The sequence below is a fragment of the Staurois parvus genome, unplaced genomic scaffold, assembly GCF_062004578.1.
Source record: "Staurois parvus isolate SC_StPar_1 unplaced genomic scaffold, SC_StPar_1.0 ptg000358l, whole genome shotgun sequence".
Taxonomy (NCBI): Eukaryota; Metazoa; Chordata; class Amphibia; order Anura; family Ranidae; genus Staurois; species Staurois parvus.
This window is the reverse complement of record NW_028318154.1, coordinates 3,911,841-3,931,357: the sequence shown is the minus strand read 5'-3', so window position 1 is coordinate 3,931,357 and position 19,517 is coordinate 3,911,841. Positions and strand designations below refer to the sequence as shown.

The 19,517-nt window shown below is 41.1% G+C and overlaps 1 protein-coding gene across 4 annotated transcripts in view; it reads left to right on the top strand.

Annotated features, from left to right (window-relative positions):
• The window catches only part of AP3S1 (adaptor related protein complex 3 subunit sigma 1), a 78,705-nt gene that overhangs the window by 12,410 nt on the left and 46,778 nt on the right, over positions 1-19,517 (top strand). For all 4 annotated transcript variants that reach the window (XM_089684835.1, XM_089684838.1, XM_089684836.1 and 1 more), the window contains exons 2-3: positions 1,018-1,109; positions 2,903-3,014. In XM_089684835.1, coding sequence (XP_089540961.1) covers positions 1,018-1,109; positions 2,903-3,014 — 204 coding nt within the window. The remainder of the gene's footprint in view (positions 1-1,017; positions 1,110-2,902; positions 3,015-19,517) is intronic.

The window sequence follows — 19,517 nt, the reverse complement described above, 5'->3', positions numbered from 1 at the left end:
CTGTGGGTATACTCAAAGTAGTATTAAACTCTAAACATTTTTTTAACTTAACACACTGAGCATGGTAAAACTGATTGTTAAAATTCTTACCCCACCACTTGCAGTTTGTAAATTTCAGTGCTGCTGGCTCTTGCTGTTTCCCTGAACTTCCAGTCTTCACAGGAAAGTGTTAAAAGAGAAGTATGTCCAAAGCTTTTTTTGGCTGTACTTCTCTCCTGGGTCACAGGAGTACATTTACATGTTCTCTCCTGTGACCCAGAATCAGCCGACAGCGGGCTGGGCCTGCTGTCGGTTGATGTCACAGAGCCACTTCAGACTCTGGCAGGATCCTGACAATAATGTCTGGATCCACCGAGAGCTTGGCAGCTGGCTCAGCCGCTCAGTGTGCAGTTGAAGAGTGTGACATCAACAGCCCACCTCTCTGTCTCAGCCAATAAGAGTATACAATTCACAGGATACAAAGCTGCATATGAATGGCTGAGAACTGCTCAGACTGACTCTGCATTGTCCATGTGTGAAACAGGAAGTCTCTATCTCACAGCCAGAACCCAGCACTGTGTACTTTATGTAGCTGAAGCTACATGCAGTTTATAGAGTGTTTAGTGATATTGCAACACTTTGTGAAGGAAATAGTTAATTTGTACCAGCCTGGTCCTAAACAAACTATTGAAAGGGAAAGGAAACCTGAAAATTGGGTTTACAAAACTGAGGGTCTAATTTCACTTTAAATCATGTAATTGTTCATTTTTAGTTGCTGTGTGCAGTCAGGTCACTGTTTGTCTGTTACCATCTGATCATAGCAGAAAGTATGACTTGTCAGTAAAATACTTCCCCTTCATGGTTAATAGTTACACCATACGTACCATGAACCACAGGAACCTATTTGTAACACGCTGGGTTTCCAGAGTTTTGATTCTAGTATAAACGAACATGATCACTGACCTTGGTTTGCAAATCTTGTGTCTGAATTGTTTCTGAGGTCTTCTATTTCAATAAAACCCTTATGTTTATTTTCAGAGCGAAGACACACAACAGCAAATTATTAGAGAAACATTCCATTTAGTTTCTAAACGGGATGAGAATGTCTGCAACTTCTTGGAAGGAGGATTGTAAGTATACAAGCTGTTCTGCACCTTATTGCCAACTCCTCCAAGGGACTGTAAACACAAATTAGAAGTAAAATACATTTTTTATGTATATTATTCATAGAATAATATGTCATCTGTTATAGACTTCATGAAAACCAGATACTGCAAGCTGTTTTTTTTTTTTTTTTTAGAAGTTTTTTATTTTAATAAATTCTTTGTTTTGCATGGGGAAAAGGGCCTCTTCCACACAACCCTGGGCAGTGGTTGTGGGGGTTTGCGGATGGGGGGGGGGTTATCGGAGTCTGAAGATCCCAGCTCCAACTCCTATGTGAATGAGTATGGGGTACCCCTACTTATTCAACAAAAAAAAGTGTCAAAAATAAGTAAACAATATAAAAAAGATTTTTTTTTTTAATATAACAAAGGACTTCAAAAAATATGTCCCCCAAAGTTAATCCAGCGGCAGTCACAATGAATGCCACTCCGCATGATTCCCCCCCACCTCCCCCCCCCCCCCCAAAAAAAGCTCTGCGGGGCAAGCTGGGTCAAAGATGTGGGGTCACTGGGTGGCTCCCACCCTTAGTCTGTCTGGTGGCAGAGCTGTTATACTGCAGGAACCAGTGTTGGGTGAAGAGCACGTTTTTTTTTTTTGGGAGGGGGGGGGGGGGAGTCAGCAGTGGCATTGGTGTACCATTATTATTTTTTTTATTTTTTAAATAAAGGATTTGTCAGAAACTGTCTTTTTTTTTTTTTTTTTTTTAATACTTTTCTCATTCATATGGGGGGGGGGGGGTTGCGCGGGTTCTGGGGTCCCCTTGTTAAACCCTACACAACCCACAACCACCGCCCAGGGTTGTGGGGAAGAGGCCCTTGTCACTATCAATATAGGGACAAGGTGCTTTTGCATGGAAAAAGGAAGCCAAAGCCCACCCATGTGGCCTGGTATGGTGAGGGGCTGCGTGCTCATCCTGCGCCCCCTTTCTGGTCGGCTGGGCTGTGTGCTCAAATAAGGGTTTGGTAAGGATTCTGGGGGGGACCCCACGCCATTTTCATTTGATGTGGAATTCCCCTTAAAGGTATCCATACCTGACCCATTCAAGTATGTTTTCTTAACTAAAAAAAAGTCATTTCTATTGCTCTCAGCCTTCTCCAACTCTTCAAATTCAATGTATTTGTTCCTATGATCTGTCTTCTTGTTAGAGGTTGGCTACATTTGTTCTTCATTGTCCCACTGTATCCTGTATGTAGGAATGTAGCCCTCACTTGTTCGCTCCTGAGATGGACTATAGATTATGAGATTTGTAGTGAGCATAGAGCAGTGCACATGACCCAATGAAAGTGCACTGCTTGTTCCAAACTAACAGAAGTAAGGGGAAAAAGGAGAAGTTTTGGAACAGAGGATGGAATTCAAGGGGATAAAGTTCGAGTTAGTAGAGTGAAGTAGGTTTTAGATAGCACATGGAGTAGAGTGTTCGAGTAGGTAAAGAACAACCGTCATAAATATAGAGGGCATTCATTTTTATTTATTTTTTTTAATGTGCGCATTTTATTTAAATGTCACCATGCTCAAAGCACAGTGCAATGCAGTGGTTTGCATTGCACTTTCTTGTGCTGAGAAAAAGCATTGCATGTGCATAACAAAGCAAAGTGTGCACTGGCCTGATAGGAAACAAGGCTTTTGCATTTTTATCTCATATGACAGCTTTGTGTTTTATGCTATGAAGTTGTTCAGTAAAACGTGACATCCATGATGCTAAAATCATATGAAATTTTTTTTATTGATTGAAATATTTTTTCCTATTTTATTTTTGTAGATTAATAGGAGGATCTGACAATAAGCTCATCTATCGACACTATGCAACATTATATTTTGTCTTTTGTGTGGATTCTTCAGAAAGTGAACTTGGTATTCTAGATCTTATACAAGTAAGTATTGTATGTACAGCATAAACTGGTGTATGTTAGAAAAGTGCAGGATTGTTAAAGCATATCTGTGCTTAGTGACCACTCCCTAAACAGTCATTCGAAGCTTTCAGTGCACTTTTTCTTGCGCCTGCCTACCATTATTACAAACTTCAAAGTGCTTCTACTGTGCTGATGGATCCCTAGATACTGCTGTTGTAATTTAAAACTTTTAGTAACTCTTGCATAGGTACTTTCTCATGGCATGATCTGTGCTATAGAAACTGGTGACAAGGATTTTCAGAAACTGCCATTACTGTGATTGTAAAATTTCTTGTCTCCTAAAATCTATGGTCTGATCCACTGATACCTACATAATTACTGTGCACAGTACTGATGTAGGGGGTCAGAAGGAGAATCCCCAGAGTGGAGTTGCAAGTTGGTGGGGCATTTTGGAACAGAAGTCAGGTTCTCTTGGCAGTGTCAGCTTCCAACAACTTTTCAGATGCCGATTTCCTGTTATTCATGGCATGGGCAGCCAGAAGGGCGAGTGCCTGTTGTTTTTTGCTGGGGAAACTGTATTTTAAATTTTGTTTTTAGACAATATAATGAAGTGTTTGTAATAACATGCTGAAGCAGACATATTTATTATGGCTTTGCAAATGGTTATAAGCCATCAAAATTGCTTGAATTTTCTGAAGTTAGATTTAGGCTTAAACGTAATTCAAAGGTGAGTCAAGTTTTATCATACTGTCAACCATTAAGTATTTCATTGTTTTTCTCTGAAGGTAATTATATTGCTTAAATGTCATTGTCGAGCCTGTTATTGATCCCTTCTTGTCATATCAACTTACTTAAGATGGAGCAGCTGAAATATTCATGGAATAATAGAACACAGACATGAAATATTAATGGAGGGCTGACCTAGATATTTAAATATTGAATTGATTGTGCACTGTATGTCAGACCCTTCAAGCTGGATTATCCATGTGAAGGGAGATTGGCTTACCTTTCCTGGCAGTCGACATGGTGTTGTCCATAATGATTTCAAATGTGGATTTCTGTAGAAATCTTAAAGGGAACATGTAATATCTTCAGAGCAAGCAAAGTAGCAGTGATTCTGTACATTTAGCACCCTGTAGTGCTATATTCTGAATACACAGTCCCACGTACCTCTCCAGTATGCCCTGGAAGACCCCACAAACTCTATACAAATAATAACTTAAGTAGTGTGGTGGGGTCTCTATTGGGTGTCATTGGCCGGAGGGGCTCATCATATTCCTCCCCCCAGTCCAGCTGAGGCAGCTGTGATTCAGCAGTGAGACAAACTTCCTCTTCTGCTCTTCATTTTTTTCCCATGCAGCAACTATTACAATTTCCAAATATTTCATGGCACTTGAATCATTTTATAAAATACCTACTACAGTGGGCCAGGAAGGTCTCAAAGAAACTTCAACTTCACAAGGCTGTATCAGAGGTTTAGAGGACCGTTCCAAGAAGAGTAAAAGGCTATTTATAAAGGTTGCATGGTTCACATCATCTTGCTGTTTGTGTGTGGTCATGTCTGTGTGTCTGTTTATTTGTATTTGTGAGTATAAATGGTGTTGTAATTGGTGGTTTTTTGGTTTGGCTTCATTTCCAGGAACAGTGCCAGGTATTTAGAGCTTGTCATTATTCTTCAGTACTCATCGGCTTCATTACGTGTATTGTAGCTACTTTTATTCTATTAAATGCAATCTAAATTTCCACTGTAAATCTCTAGGCTTTATATTTTTAAAGTGGGCCTAATGTCAGTTTACGTCTTGTCCCCCTACCTGCCCTGTCTTGCTTCTGACTATTTAAAAAAAACTGGCTCCTTCCCTTCTCCGGTGCTCTTGTTCTGCTGTCTATCCTTTCCCACCGCTTCCTGATTGCAATAAAAGACTGGCATAGCAGCCAATCAGTGCCTCTTCCTCATATATGTCCCACCCCTCACGTTCTGTTAGATAGGCATGGCCTAGTTGTTTAGGGATTTGTAAGTAAATGGGCTAATCTTGATGGATATCCTCCATTTAATTTAAAGCCAGTGTAGGGAGAGAAGAATCAGGATGATGTGGCAGTGATGGGTTGGTGGGTAAGTTGCCTGTCTACTGCATACTGTACCATCTGCCAGCAATGTTCTTCTTTCTCAGGAACACTATAGTAAAGGGTGTTGTAGTAATCCAGTCTGGAAGATACAAAATCATAGTTCAATTTTGGCAAATCTTCTGTTGAAAACAGATATTTGATTCTAATAATATTCCTGAGATGGTAGAAGGAGGACCTGATGGAAGCTGATACTTGTTGCCTAATGGATAGATCCGTGTTGAGGATCCGTGCTGTACACTAGGTCTAAGAACTTAAGATTTGTATTCCCAAGGTTTAAATCAGCTTGACGTGTTCACTGCCACGTTGGTGTTTAGCCCTCCAATTACAAGCACTTGTGTCTTGTTTGTCAGTAGGGCTACTTTCACACTGCATTTTTGATGTGTTTTCAGTGCATTTTTGCTGTGGTGCATTGTGTTGTGTTTTTTTTTTTTTTTTTGGTGTTTTTCTCCACTGGAAAAAGCATTTCCCACTGGTGCATTGTGTTTTTGGTGCATTTTTAGGTACATTTTTGATGTGCTTTCTATTCATTTCAATGGAGGGATGCATTTTTGTTGCATTTTTTTTTAACTGATCAAACATGCACCAAAAATGAAGCAAGCAGAACTTAAAAAAAACGCAACTGAAGCACAACGGACCAGTGTGAAGAGTTCCATAGGATTCAAAGGGATGCATTTTTTTTCCGTTTTTTTTTTTTACTGAACAACGGATCAGTGTGAAAGCAGCGTAAGACCTGGTTCACACCGGTGTGACTTGTCATGAGATTTGACCGTTTCAAATTGCATGACAAGTCGTACCCTATTGTTGGCAGTGGAACCAACCAAATCGGAGCGACTTTGGCTTTGCAGTGCTGCACCAATTTGAAAAAAGGCTCCTGCACTATTTTTTGTAACTTCAAGTGCGACTTGCATAGACATTGTTCATGAAGTCACATAGATGTCATCCAAGCCACACCTGAAATTTCATGGACATGCAGCTTTGAAATCATGAAACTTCAAATGAAGTTGGATCCAGTGTGAACCAGGGCTAAGACACCTGTTGATCTTGGCCTCAGGGTCACCAGTGTCTGGTTTGTAAAACAGATTGATGTCACCTGCATACCAACGGTAGTTAAGGTCATGGTGCTGGATGACATTTCCCAGTGGGATCATGTATATGGCAAAAAGCAATGGTGACAGAATGGAGCCCTATGGCACCCTGTATTGTAATGGAGTTGAGAAGAATGAGTCTCTGCTGGTACCTTTTTGGGAGTTCCATGACAAGAAGAATTTGAAACAGCTGAGCACTGTGCCCTCTAGATCACAGAGCAGCTTTAATAACAAGTCTACCATGGCAGCTACCATATTTCTGTCCTTGCAGATTCACTTCAAAGCAAACTTGTTTCGAGAGGCTGCCTACCAAAGAACAAAATGTGAATGTTCTGCAGCTTGAGAGAAGGAGAGAAGCGCCTCTAAGTGCAGTATATCACTTTATTCAGGTGTAAAGGTAGGAACACTCACATAAATAAGGTATTAGCATAAAAACCGTGGTTGGTGTAACCATCAGTAAGGTGGGTATACAGGGTGAAGAGCTGTCATCTGTGTGAGGTATGGAGAAGTCGGCGTGCCGCTGGAGGGGACCAGCTGTGAGACCGGCGTGCACGTCTTCCCTCAGAGCCAAGTGGAACACACGCTGGAACGCAGCGGCGGCGTGGCCGTGATGACGTCAGATTACCAAGGTGCACTGCGACGCGTTTCAGAGCATGCGCTGGCCGGGAAAGGTGGAAGTGCGCTCCTTTGTCAAGCAGGTGCTTGACAAAGGAGCGCACTTCACACCGACTTCTCCATACCCCACACAGATGACAGCTCTTCACCCTGAATATCCACCTTACTGATGGTTACACCAACCACGGTTTTTATGCTAATACTTACCTTATTTATGTGAGTGTTCCTACCTTTACACCTGAATAAAGTGATATACTGCACTTAGAGGCGCTTCTCTCCTTCTCTCATCCTACATAGTCTGCTACAGTCTATTTGGAAGCCTTGCCCTCAGTGCTACACGGACCCCCTACCCCACGCTCATCTTCTTCATACAGCCATAACTACCACCATTACCCCATGCCAGGATTACCCAGGACTTTTAGCAGTGCTTGCGCTGATCACCCCCCCCCCCACACACACACACTCATTTCTTCTTACTTGAATGTTTTGCAGCTTACCTTAGACATAGTGGCTGCATTTGTCTTATGTTTCACACATTTTTCTTTCTTCTTTTTACTTGGTGATACTGCCAAGAACACTCTTCCTGTCCTGGGGTGACAGTCATACTGTATCTAGCAGGAGCATGGTTGGCACTGTAGTAAGTATTTGTTAGGACTATACAACATGCCCTCCTCTATAACATAGCATAGAACTGCTAACTGATAACCTCCTGTGCTCTCTTCCTCTGCTGACAGCACACAAGGTTTCTGGTGAGGAGTTTATAGTTCACTATTAAAGAACATGCAAATCCAACATTTAATTTTCTCGAGATGTGCCTGTTGAATCATGTACTTGTCTGAAAAAGTATCCTTTTCTCTTTGTATTGCTACCTTTGTGTGAAATCCCTGTTGTCCCTGCCAGTACCTCTGCTTTCCTATAAAAAAAAAATATTGACCACACTAGCCATGAGAGTACAGTGTGGTCGGTTTTCTAGTTAATTTTGAACTAATCTAATGATCAGGCTTGTGCTACCTCCCTGCCCCTTTGATCACAGCCATTTGCTGGGCAGAGCAGTGTACTGCTGTTCTCCTTCCTGAGCACATTATTCAGCTAAGAACAGTAGTAAGTATGTGATTACCTATAAAAAATGTAAAAATACCTTTTTTTTTTTTTTTTTTTTTTTTTTCCCCCCGTTTTCATATCTATACACACAAGTTTTGCCTTTCATTTCTTTAAATTGAATAGGTTTTTTACAAGGTGAGTGTTTACATATACTTTAATCCTGTTTTTGGTCAGTGTATGTATAGATGTACAGGAAACTACTCCCCAGCTTTATGTCAATTGTTACAAATGGCTAAGAGCTTGATACATTTTTTTTTTTAAATGCTTTTCCTTATGAAGGAGATTTGCTCATCACTTTTTTTCCCCCCTGTTCATTTCTTTCCGTATTGATTACCTTCCCCTGTAATATTTGTCTGTGTAAGTATTACTGTTCCTGGCCTTGGTCCAGACTTTGTCAAATCACAGTTTAACTTCAGTTTCACTTAAAGCAGATTTGCTGGGCTGTGGTCCTGGTTTGTGAGACTGAATGACTCCCTTATCAGATTTCAACACTTCCTGAAAGAGGAATAAGACAACTGATCAATGAATACTTTCAGGAAATGAAATGCTTTATTATATATAATATGTAGGTTGCCATCTGTGAATCTATATTAAACTCTTGTAAGACCTAATCGGTCTTCCTGTACTTGCTGTGTCATAAATTGCATTGACTGTATGCAACTATGTTTGCTAAAACTTTAGACAGACACTAAACGTTAGTTAAAAAAATTCATTATCAAATGTTGCAGCCACTATTATTGTCAATTGCATTCTCGCATTAAAAATAATTCTCCATGATCCCACTGTATGTACTAGCATAGCCACCCTGTCTTGCTAACTCCCGTGATGGGCTAGGGACCATGGACTATGGGATGTGTCCTGTGCATAGAACAGTGTTTCTCAACCTTTTTCCAGTCAGGGTGCCCTTGAAAAGTTATTTCAGTCTCATGGCACCTCAGTCTAAAAGTTTGTTCACATGGTACTGTATGTTGGGGAACGTGCGCAAAATCACATTCATTCCTGGCACACAGACAAAAATACTGTTCTTTAGCAGATACACAGGGATGTCATTACCTATTAATGGTACCCCCAACGCATTGGCAAATGTAGTGTGTTTTTGGTGCGGGGAAATTTTCTGCAGGCATGGCAGCCCATTGAAATGAATGGGCTGCCCTACACAGCATTCAGCCGCACACATGTGAACCAAGGGCTCATTCACACATGATGTTTTGGGGAAAGTAAAACTGCATGATTGGGCTGCATTTTTACCACCCCCAACTTCTCCTTCTTTAGCTGCAGAGGCAGGTGCCAGGGTCGTACACATGCTGTGGCTATGCCCCCAGATGAATGGGGCCAGGCTGCAACCGCCCCACAGCTGTGGCACGATGCTCCATATAGGCTGTTAAAACAGATGTTGAGGAGGCGCATATTGCCTCTTCACTGCTTCTCAAATGCCTCTGAAAAGTGTTCCAAGCATGTATTGTTTTTCAGAGGAGCAGCAGTCCTGCTACAGGATTAGGAGTTGGTATCAAAATACACACACACACACGGCCAAAAATATTGGCACCCCTGCATTCCTGTCACATAATGCACCACTTCACCCAGAAAACTGCTGCAATTACAAATGTTTAGGCATTCTCATGTTTAATTATTTTGTTTGTATTGGTATGACACAAAAAAGTGGAGAAACAAAAAGCCAAATCTGACACATTCCACGCAAAACTCCAAAAATGGACTGGACAAAATTATTGGAACTCTCAATTTAATATTTTTGTAGCACACCCATTGGAAAAAATAACTGAAATCAATTGTTTCCTGTTCCTTATACATTATAAACTATATTGCAAAAGTATTGGTCGGCCTGCCTTTACACACACATGAACTTTAACGGCATCCCAGTCTTAGTGCGTAGGGTTCAATATTGAGTTGGCCCACCCTTTGCAGCTATAACAGCTTCAACTCTTCTGGGAAGGCTGTCCACAAGGTTTAGGAGTGTGTCTATGGGAATGTTTGACCATTCTTTCAGAAGCGCATTTGTGAGGTCAGGCACTAATGTCAGACAAGAAGGCCTGGCACGCAGTCTCCACTCTAATTCATCCCAAAGATGTTCTATTGGGTTCAGGTCAGGACTCTGTGCAGGCCAGTCAAGTTCCTCCACCCCAAACTTGCTGAGCCAGGTCTTTATGGACCTTGCTTTGTGCACTGGTGTGCAGTCATGTTGGAAGAGGAAGGGGCCATCCCCAAACTGTTCCCACAAAGTTGGGAGCATGAAATTGTCCAAAATGTCTTGGTATGCTGACACCTTAAGAGCTCTCTTCACTAAAACTAAGGGGCCAAGCCCAACCCCTGGAAAACGACCCCACACCATAATCCCCCCCCCCCCCCCCACCAAAGTTTACACTTGGCACAATGCAGTCAGGCAAGTACCGTTCTCCTGGCAACTACCAAACCCAGACACTTTCATCAAATTGGCAGACAGAGAAGTGTGATTCGACACTCCAGAGAACACGTCTCCACTGCTCTAGAGTCCAGTGGCGGTGTGCTTTACACCACTACATCCGACTCTTTGCATTGCACTTGGTGATGTAAGGCTTGGATGCAGCTGCTTAGCCACGGAAACCCATCCCATGAAGCTCTCTATGCACTGTTACTGTGCTAATCTGAAGGCCACGTGAAGTTTGGAGGTCTTTAGATATTGACTGCAGACAGTTGGTGACTTCTGCGCACTGTGCGCTTCAGCATGCTCTGACCCCACATTTTACATGGCCTACCACTTCGTAGCTGAGGTCCTGTTGTTTGCAGTTGTTTCCACTTTGTTGTAATACCACTAACAGTTGACCGTAGAATATTTTGTAGCAAGGATATTTCACAGATGGACTTATTGCACTGAGCTCCTGAGAGCGACCCATTATTTCACAAATGTTTGTAGAAGTAGTCTGCATGCCTAGGTGTTTGATTTTATACACTTGTGGCCATGGAGGTGATTGGAACACCTGAATCCAATGATTTGGAGGGGTGTCCCAATACTTTTGGCAATATATAGTGTACCTCTCTACTGCAGTTTTGGACCACTCTTCTTTTGCCATCTGCTCCAGGTCTCTCTGATTGGTAGGGTTCCTTTTGCCAGCTGCTGTTTTGAAATCTCTCCACAGGTACTCTATGGGATTGAGATCTGGACAGGTCAGTACTCTCCAGCGCTTTGTCTGAAACTATTTCTGGTTGCTTTTTCATGTGTGCTTTGGGTCATTGTCCTGCTGTAAGACCCATGACCTCTGATGACAGACCCAACTTTCTGACATTGGGCCCTACATTGAACCCCAGAATTCTTTGGTAGTCTTCAGATTTCATAATGCCATGCACACGGTCAAGACATCCAGCGCCTGAAGCAGCAAAGCATCCCCAAAACGTCAGTGAACCTCCACCATGTTTGTCTGTGGGGACTGTATTCTTTTCTTTTAAAGGCCTCATTGCTTTTTCTGAAACAGTAGAATGATGGGCTTTATCAAAAAGCTGTAATTTTTGTTTTGTCTGGCCACAGCACATTCTTCCAAAGGATTTTGGCTTCCTCGGGTAAGTTTTGGCAAACTCCAATCTTACTTTTTTTATGTTTTTATGTCAGCAGTGGGGTCCCCCTGAGTCCCCTACCATAGCGTCCCTTTTCATTCAGATTGCGGCGTATAGTGCGAGCTGACACGGTTGCACCCTGTGCCTGAAGGTCCGCTTGAAACTGTCTGGAAGTTGATTAAGGTTTCTTTTAGCCACCATTCGAACAATCCTTCATTGCGCTATTTGATCAATTTTTCTCTTTCATCCACGTCCAGAGAGATTAGCTACAGTGCCATGGCCTGTAAACTTCTTAATGGTGGACACAGGAACATTAAGATCTCTTGAGATGGACTTGTAACCTTGAGATTGTTCATGCATTTCCACAATTTTTGTTCTCCAATCCTCAGACAATTCTTTGCTGCTCTTTCTCTTCTCCATGCTCCATGTGGCACACAGAGACACAACATAAAGGTTAAGTACATTTTTCACCATTTTATCTGGTTGTTGGTGTGATTTCTGTATTGTCATGAGCTGTTCATTGATACAGGTGAGTTTAATTACAAATTACAGGAGCATCACAAACTTGGAATGCAGTTATTTCTTACAATTTTCAGAAGGTGCCAATAATTTTGTCCAATCCATTTTTGGAGTTTTGGGTGGAATGTGTCAGATTTTGCTTTGTGTCTCCACTTTTTTTTGTGTCATACCAGTATAAACAAAAGAAATAAACATGAGAATTTGAAAAACAAACAAAACAAACATGAGAAACAATTTTCTGGGTGAAGTGGTGCATTATCTGACAGAAATGCAGGGATGCCAATATTTTTGGCCATGACTGTATAAGCGCACACAGACACGCATATGTACATACAGTACACATGTAAACACAAACACACAGACAGTCTTTTAAAAATTGCAGTACTGTACCTGCACTGACACTGCTGGGTACTGCACTGTAGGGGGAGGTGAAGCGCACAGCACACTTAGGAAACCACCTCCCCTTCTCACTTTCCTGATCTGCAGTGGAGCAGGAACTTGATTCACATGCCTTTCTCAACTAGGATGCCACGACTTACCAGTGGAGAAAGGCTGGCATAGAGCAGTGCACATTATTGTAGTTAATATACGCTGCCTGTTCCATACAAACGGAAGTGAGAGGGAAAAGGAAAGGTATGGGAGCTCATGGAGGATGTTATAAGGAGGCAGAGAAACAAAATAAGAAATTATTTAGAGAAAAATAGATTACATGGCCATTTAAAGCTGAGTTCCACCTGGAAAAAAAAAAATCAAAGTCAGCTGCTACAAAAACTGTTTAAAATACAGACACTTACCTGTCCCTTGGTCCAGTGGTGTCCTCACCACTGCTAGTTTCACTGGCTGTCTTCTCTCACTGGCGCCGGCATCTTCAGTGTGGGCACCCAGCTGTTACAGTTTGCGGCTTCACAGCCGGGTGCCCACTGCGCATGCATGAGAAGTGCTGCACTTTCTGAATGGACCCGTAGTCTTCTGGGACATGTCACGTGTCCCAGAAGACTACGGGGAGGGAAGGGGGAGTGATCTCAGCGGAAGTGGGAGCGGATACCTGTCAAATTGTGGTACCCGCTCCTCTAAAAGTGCCAATCCTTAGTGGGGAGCGGGGGACAAGGGCATAAAGCGGAACTTTCCCTTTTGGGTGGAGCTCCGCTTTAAGTTGTGGATGTATAAAGGACATTCAAGTCAAACCAGGACTTTTGAGTTTATATAATAAAAAACAAATTTCAAGGAGTGGAAACTGCATTTATTTTTCCACTTACTCCCCTGCTACATTTATACATTTATTGTGAAGCAAAAACAAAAAAGAAGCACACCAACCTTGCGCATTACCTCAGTAGACCAAATTTTTATTGAATACAAAAATATACTCACAAACAAACAATGAAGTATTTCAAGAATGTCAGTTCTCAAAGGAACTATGTAATGTTAAGACCTGCGCGAGTCCCATCATAGGGGTGGATACTCAGGGAACAGCTGATGTGTTTCGAAGGATATTCCTTCTTCGTCAGAGCTCCGAATAATACACAGCCACTAGGACTCCTGAGGGCCATTAACTTCTTCTCATAAAACAGACATGACAAACTGGTATAAAGGAATATGAATACTTCAGTGAATGTTGCCTGGTCCCTTTTATAGGGGACAGTTATTGTTCACTTTTTTTTTCGAAATTTTAAGCAGGGGACAAAGTGAATAGCCTTAGGGTCACCATACACTGCACAATCTCTGTACAATCAACATTTTATCTACCAATGGTATAATATGAGGGCCTACAAACCAATGTGTATCCAGCCAGGCAGGCTCTTGCACTACATACTCATTGGTAGAACTAAAGGAAATTGTACAATCAAATTGTAACATGTGGGATGAGGTTCATTTTACAGATTTTCTTACAGATCTGTATGTTACCTAAGGTAGCAACACTAGAGACCCAGATTCTGTCAGGGACTGTAGAATCCTAATCCTTTAAATCCTATGTAGCTGGCTATAGATACTAGTGGACTGGCCAGGGCTAAGACAGGTAGACCCGTTTGATTTCCCCCCCAAGCTGCTTGGCCATAGTTTGGTAGCCCAGTCCAGCCTTGTGTAGGTCTACAATCTTGTCCTTGACATCCTTGGACAGCTCTTTGGTCTTTGCCATGGTGGAGAGTTTGGAATCATATTGTTTGATTGCTCCTGTGGACAGCTGTCTTTTATAAAGGTAACAAAATGAGATTAGCAGCACTCCCTTTAAGAGACTGCTTCTAATCTCAGCTTGTTACCTGTATGAAAGACACCTGGTAGCCAGAAATCCTGCTGAATGATAGGGGATCAAATTCTTATTTCCTTCATGAACATGTAAATCAGTGCATAATTTGTTAGACGTGCATTTCTTTTGTATTTTTTGTTGCTATTCTGTCTCTGTTACAATACACCTACCATTCGATTTTTAGACTGATCATTTCTTTGTGAGTGGGCAAACATTCAAAATCAGCAGGGGATCAAATCCTTATTTCCTTCAATGTATGTACAGTTTTGCTAACACATGTCAAAGTTACAAAATTGTGCTTAGGCGTTACGATTTGTTTTACCCTTAGGCACGAAGGGGTAAAGGTCTTCATGTTGAAAAACATGTCAGATATATTATTTATTATTGTAAAACAACCTCCTCCACACTTCCCTTTTTTTTTTTTTCTGCAAAACAAAAAAAACATTTTTCATAAATTTCTGGGTTTTTTTTTCCCAGGCTTTCCCATCTCTAGCTGTAACTGCTAATAAAGCGTTAGCTGGACATTTAACACTCCTCTCCTCCCAGACTGATGTCCAAAGGGGTCTCTGTTGCTCCTTCATCCGTGGGCGGGAATCTATTACAGGAGGTGTGTTACTGGCCAGATCACCAGGTGAAAACAGAGGGTAAAAAGCCTAAAAAAAGAATGCAGTCACCACATCTAATGATTGGTAAGCTGCAATATATTATATTTTTAGTTAACGCTTTTACACAGAACTATAGTCCTGTTTTCAATAACTTCAAGCAGGCAGGCCTGTTATTGCAGAAGAGACGTGATAATATAAACCTGTCTGCAGTCTTCTTTGCAAAAGCGCAGCTCAGTTTACATTTAGGCACAGTGACTTTGTCTGGGGCGCAGGAGTAACATCATCTCATGCCAGCCAACAAAGACAGCTGCAGCCTGGCACCCAGAAGAAGCGGGGTAGAAGGTGCCAGTGAGGAATGATATGCAGGCTGATTTTAGGCTATTCGGCCTAAAATCAAAAATGTCGTTTGTTCTGTAATCCGATGGTGCCATCAATGATTTCAAGAATCTGTGGACCAAGTCATAAAGTTCATTTCATATAACAGGGAAAACTTCTGTTCCTTCCAGGTCACAGCTCATGCTCCATTTTCTTTTCGGAAAAACGATCGTACGAATTGACCAACAATTGATTGTTTTTCACGAATTTTCCAACATGCCTGATCACCGAAAAGGGGAGGAACCACGAAAATCGGCCGGTGCCATTGACCCACTAACAGAGCGAAAATCGGATGATTATTCTTAGGTCCGATTTTTGGATGAAAAATCGGTTGAATTCTGTCCCATGTTTGGCCGGCCTTAGACTGTTGTAGAATAAAGAAGAAAGAATAAAGTGGAGTTTAGCTCCCGGTTAAGCCTATGGGCATGTACTTTATATGATATAAACAACTGCTCTAGGTTGGTCTATACATAGCCAGCCCAGCAGAACCTTAGGCGTACATTCAGCAAGTACCTTCCCTCTGTATGTACTACTAATGTCTGGAATTCAACTTCAGTTAGAGCTAGGTTTCCCTCACAAGGTTGTGATTTTTCTCCAGAAGGAAACATTTTAGACTGACCCCTGGAAGTCCAGAGTAAAATGTTCTGTTAAGTCATTTCATAATTTAAGATAAGATGCTTTCCAGTTCATCAGCAGCATCAATTTCCAAAAGTCTATTTATACAAGTGTTTTAAGAGCATACAGTTTTTTTTTTCTGTCAATTTTTTATTTTTTTTTTGGTATACTTTTCTAAATTAATTCACCGCACTTCAGCTTTGCTTTTGATGGTTTCAAGAAAAGAATGCATTGTACTTTTATAATGTAGCAGTAATGACAAACAAAATTGGTATATGATTTATTATGAACACTAGATGGCGACAGAGTCCTCCCCAAATGCATCCTCTGGTTTACTGTTAGTTGGAGTGATTCATTCGCTAACAAAACCAACCCATCACTGAAGAGGAACTTGTGGAATATTTGGCTTTGCCTAGCTATTCATGGCAGAACCTCAGAGAGTGTCCAAGTTATCTTTTCAGTATATCAAAATAGCTTGCCCTCTTCTTTATATCCAACAATGGAGCTCCTCTGACACTGGTTCCTCACCCATTGTCATAGCTATGACTTGGCTACACACAGTATCTTTGTCTAACTTTAGGTATATGGTGGACCTTTTAATGAAATTAAAGGAACTTTCAGTCTTTCTCTTTAGAAAGCTTTCCTAAAAGAAACATGAAGGCTGTACTCTTCTGACTTTCCTGAGAGAAAGGAGGGTCTAATCTTTCCTCTGACTTTTCTGATGTGCATTTGCTCCATGTTAGAGTTCTAGAAACGTTTGCTGCATTTTAGCATAGCAGCCGGGCAAGGAGGTCAACAGGGCAGACCTCTATATTCCTCTCAAAAAAGTTTTGATATTAACAGAGAATGTTTTTGTAAGAAAATCTCACATTATATGAGGGACACCTGAGCAAAAACCCCTTCATGCCTCTTCCCGGCGGTCTTTTAAGTGGGCTTTAATTCCTCGGAGGTCATGCAGCTTTTCTATTAGGTGACCTCTGTGATTGTCTCTTACAGCGATCCCTTCACTTGGAACCCTTCCTGCCTGGCTCCTGTTCAGAAGCCATAACAGAAAGCTGTTGGTGATATCCTCAAGCCATTGTGGACACGTGTGTGGCTGCTGTGTGTTCAATGTTGAATGTACTGCTCTCAGATGCGCTATATGTCCAAAAACCTGTGGACACCAGACTATCACAGCTATCTCTATGGCCAAAAGCATGTGGATACCCCTCCAAATTGAGTTCAAGTGTTTCCATGAAAGTGTACAGTTAATGCTACAGCATGCAAAGATCTTTTAGACAATTGTGCACGTCCAGCATTTTGGCAACGGTTTTGGAAGCCCCTTTTGTGTTCCATGACTGTGCTTTAATGCTCAGAGTCTGGTCTATAATGACATTGTTTGGTAGGTTGGGGACTTTAGAGGCCTACACAGTTGACCTTAAAATTAGTGAACACCTGTGGGATGAATTGGAACTCCAATTTCAACTCAGATCTTCTCACCCAACATCAGTGCAAGATGTGTACTTGGGTGCCCTCTGAACTCCTTCCTGCTTGGGGTGGAGAGTATTACTTGGCCCCCAGCTCATTTTGGTACAAAAATGCCGAACTTCAGAGTTCAGGTTAGCGGGGAGTTTGGAGTACCTCCAAGCTCTCTCTCTAAGAAGTATCTGATCCCACAAATGCCTTTTTTTATCTGAATGGCATAATTTCCCACAGGCACACTCACGCCATAATTATTCTGTAATATTCTACCCAAAAATAGCCGCAATGCTGGGAAGGTGTGTGTTGGGGGGAGATGTCCAGCAAACTCATATAGTTATGATGGCCAGTTGTCCACAAACTGGCCATATGGTGTATCTTATACCTAAGGTGGTTAAAGATTGATTACATTCAGTGTATAAAAAAAAAAGTTGGAGGAAATCTTTCGGCAATACATTTTTTTCATGGCACTTTATCTTTTTGTAACTGGAAGATCAGATTTTAGTGTAGTGTAAATAAAATCTAGATATTGACCCTGGACAGACCACTGTGTTATACCTACATCACATTTCTATCAATGATTATACCGCAAATATGAGCATTAGGACTATTAATGCATCACATTCATGAGATTCACACATCCTTTCTATTTTATATAAAGAAAACATAATTAAAATATGTCTTAAAACATTCTGTTTGTTACAGTATAAATACTAAAACACTTTTTTCCACATGATTACTAGCCTTCTTATACTCCACCACACTAATTTTAATCATGTATTATATAGAGACCCTTTCTTTGATTTTTCTGATAGCTGAATCATCCGATAGGGTAGGGGTGTTATTCAATGCGTTTTACACGTATACTGCTTCTTCGGGAAATGGGGAAGATGAATCTGAAAAATGCACAATACAAATCGAAATCTTTTCATTTCTATATACCAACTCAAGTCTATATACCAGCATTAAAACATAAGGTTGGAAATACACTTACACATATGTGAAGTCAATTGTGCCCAGATGCCATGTGTAAATAGTGTAAAAACTTGCCCTTATGTACCTGATCCTATAGGGCAGATTTTTTTCCTGTGGTCTGTTTCTTTATCTCTCTATTTGTTAAGTGAGGAATAGAAGAGAAGTCAATGTACCTTACCAACGATACCAAATTGTTTAAACAGTGGGAAAAAATGAGTGTGTATGTATGTGTGTGTGCTGTGTGTGTGTGTGTGTGTGTGTGTGTGTATATGTGTGTATATATATATATATATATATATATAACGTATACAATTGTGACACCTGTCATATTGTAATTGATTGCTATTAAGAATTACCTTTCCTTTTCAATCTGCAGTGCTGTAATTTTCTTTAAAATGCAGCGCGATATGGCTCCCTGGAGGCATTAACACAAATGGTGTACAGAACGTCCCCTGCAAATGTCACTTCCTGCTTGTGTGATTGGCTTACCGATTTTACCAGAAGTCTGCACTAAGATACAAGTCAGATTTTAGGCATCCCCTGCAACAAAAATGTATTTTTTTTGTGAGATACTCCCAAAGGGAAATCACGTCTAAAGGGACAGACCCTGCCTCTTTCCTCATTAGAGCCCTGCAGGTGCAGCAGCTGATGGATAATTATGAAATCACTCCCATACAGATTCACTTAGCAAATGGACACAGAGAAACAAACATCTATTTGTTCAGAATAACAAAAGGTAGGAATCTGCAACAACATTTGTTAAAATCCCTGCAATAACGCAGATAACACCAAGGGGTGTGTGTTTTTTCTCAACAAAAGTGGAGTTACTCTTTAGCTGCTTCCAAGGTAAAAGGAGTTGCCTTTGGAACTGACTTTTAATTATTGTGAAACTTCACTTTTTTCACCAAATATAATTGGTATATAGGATCCATCTTATTGTCTGTCTTGCTGCCATGTCCTGCTATTTTTTTTTCCACTTTCTAAGAATCTGAAAACTTTGAAACCGTTCATTAAATTGTACTTTTTCAGATTGGCTGTAGGGATAAAACATTGGATGGAGAAGACTCTTTATATGGTTTTTCTAAGCTGTAGAACCTGGACAAAAGACCTGGCCATAATCAAAAGAAACTGCTGTAGAGAAGGGGTTGGAGACTTTTTTTTTTTCTTGCCATTCTTTATTTTGGCTTGTATTCATCTTGGCTGTTTTAAATGGACCGTTAAAATTTCAGCTTTGAGGTCAGGTCTACCATAGGGTAGACATAGCTTA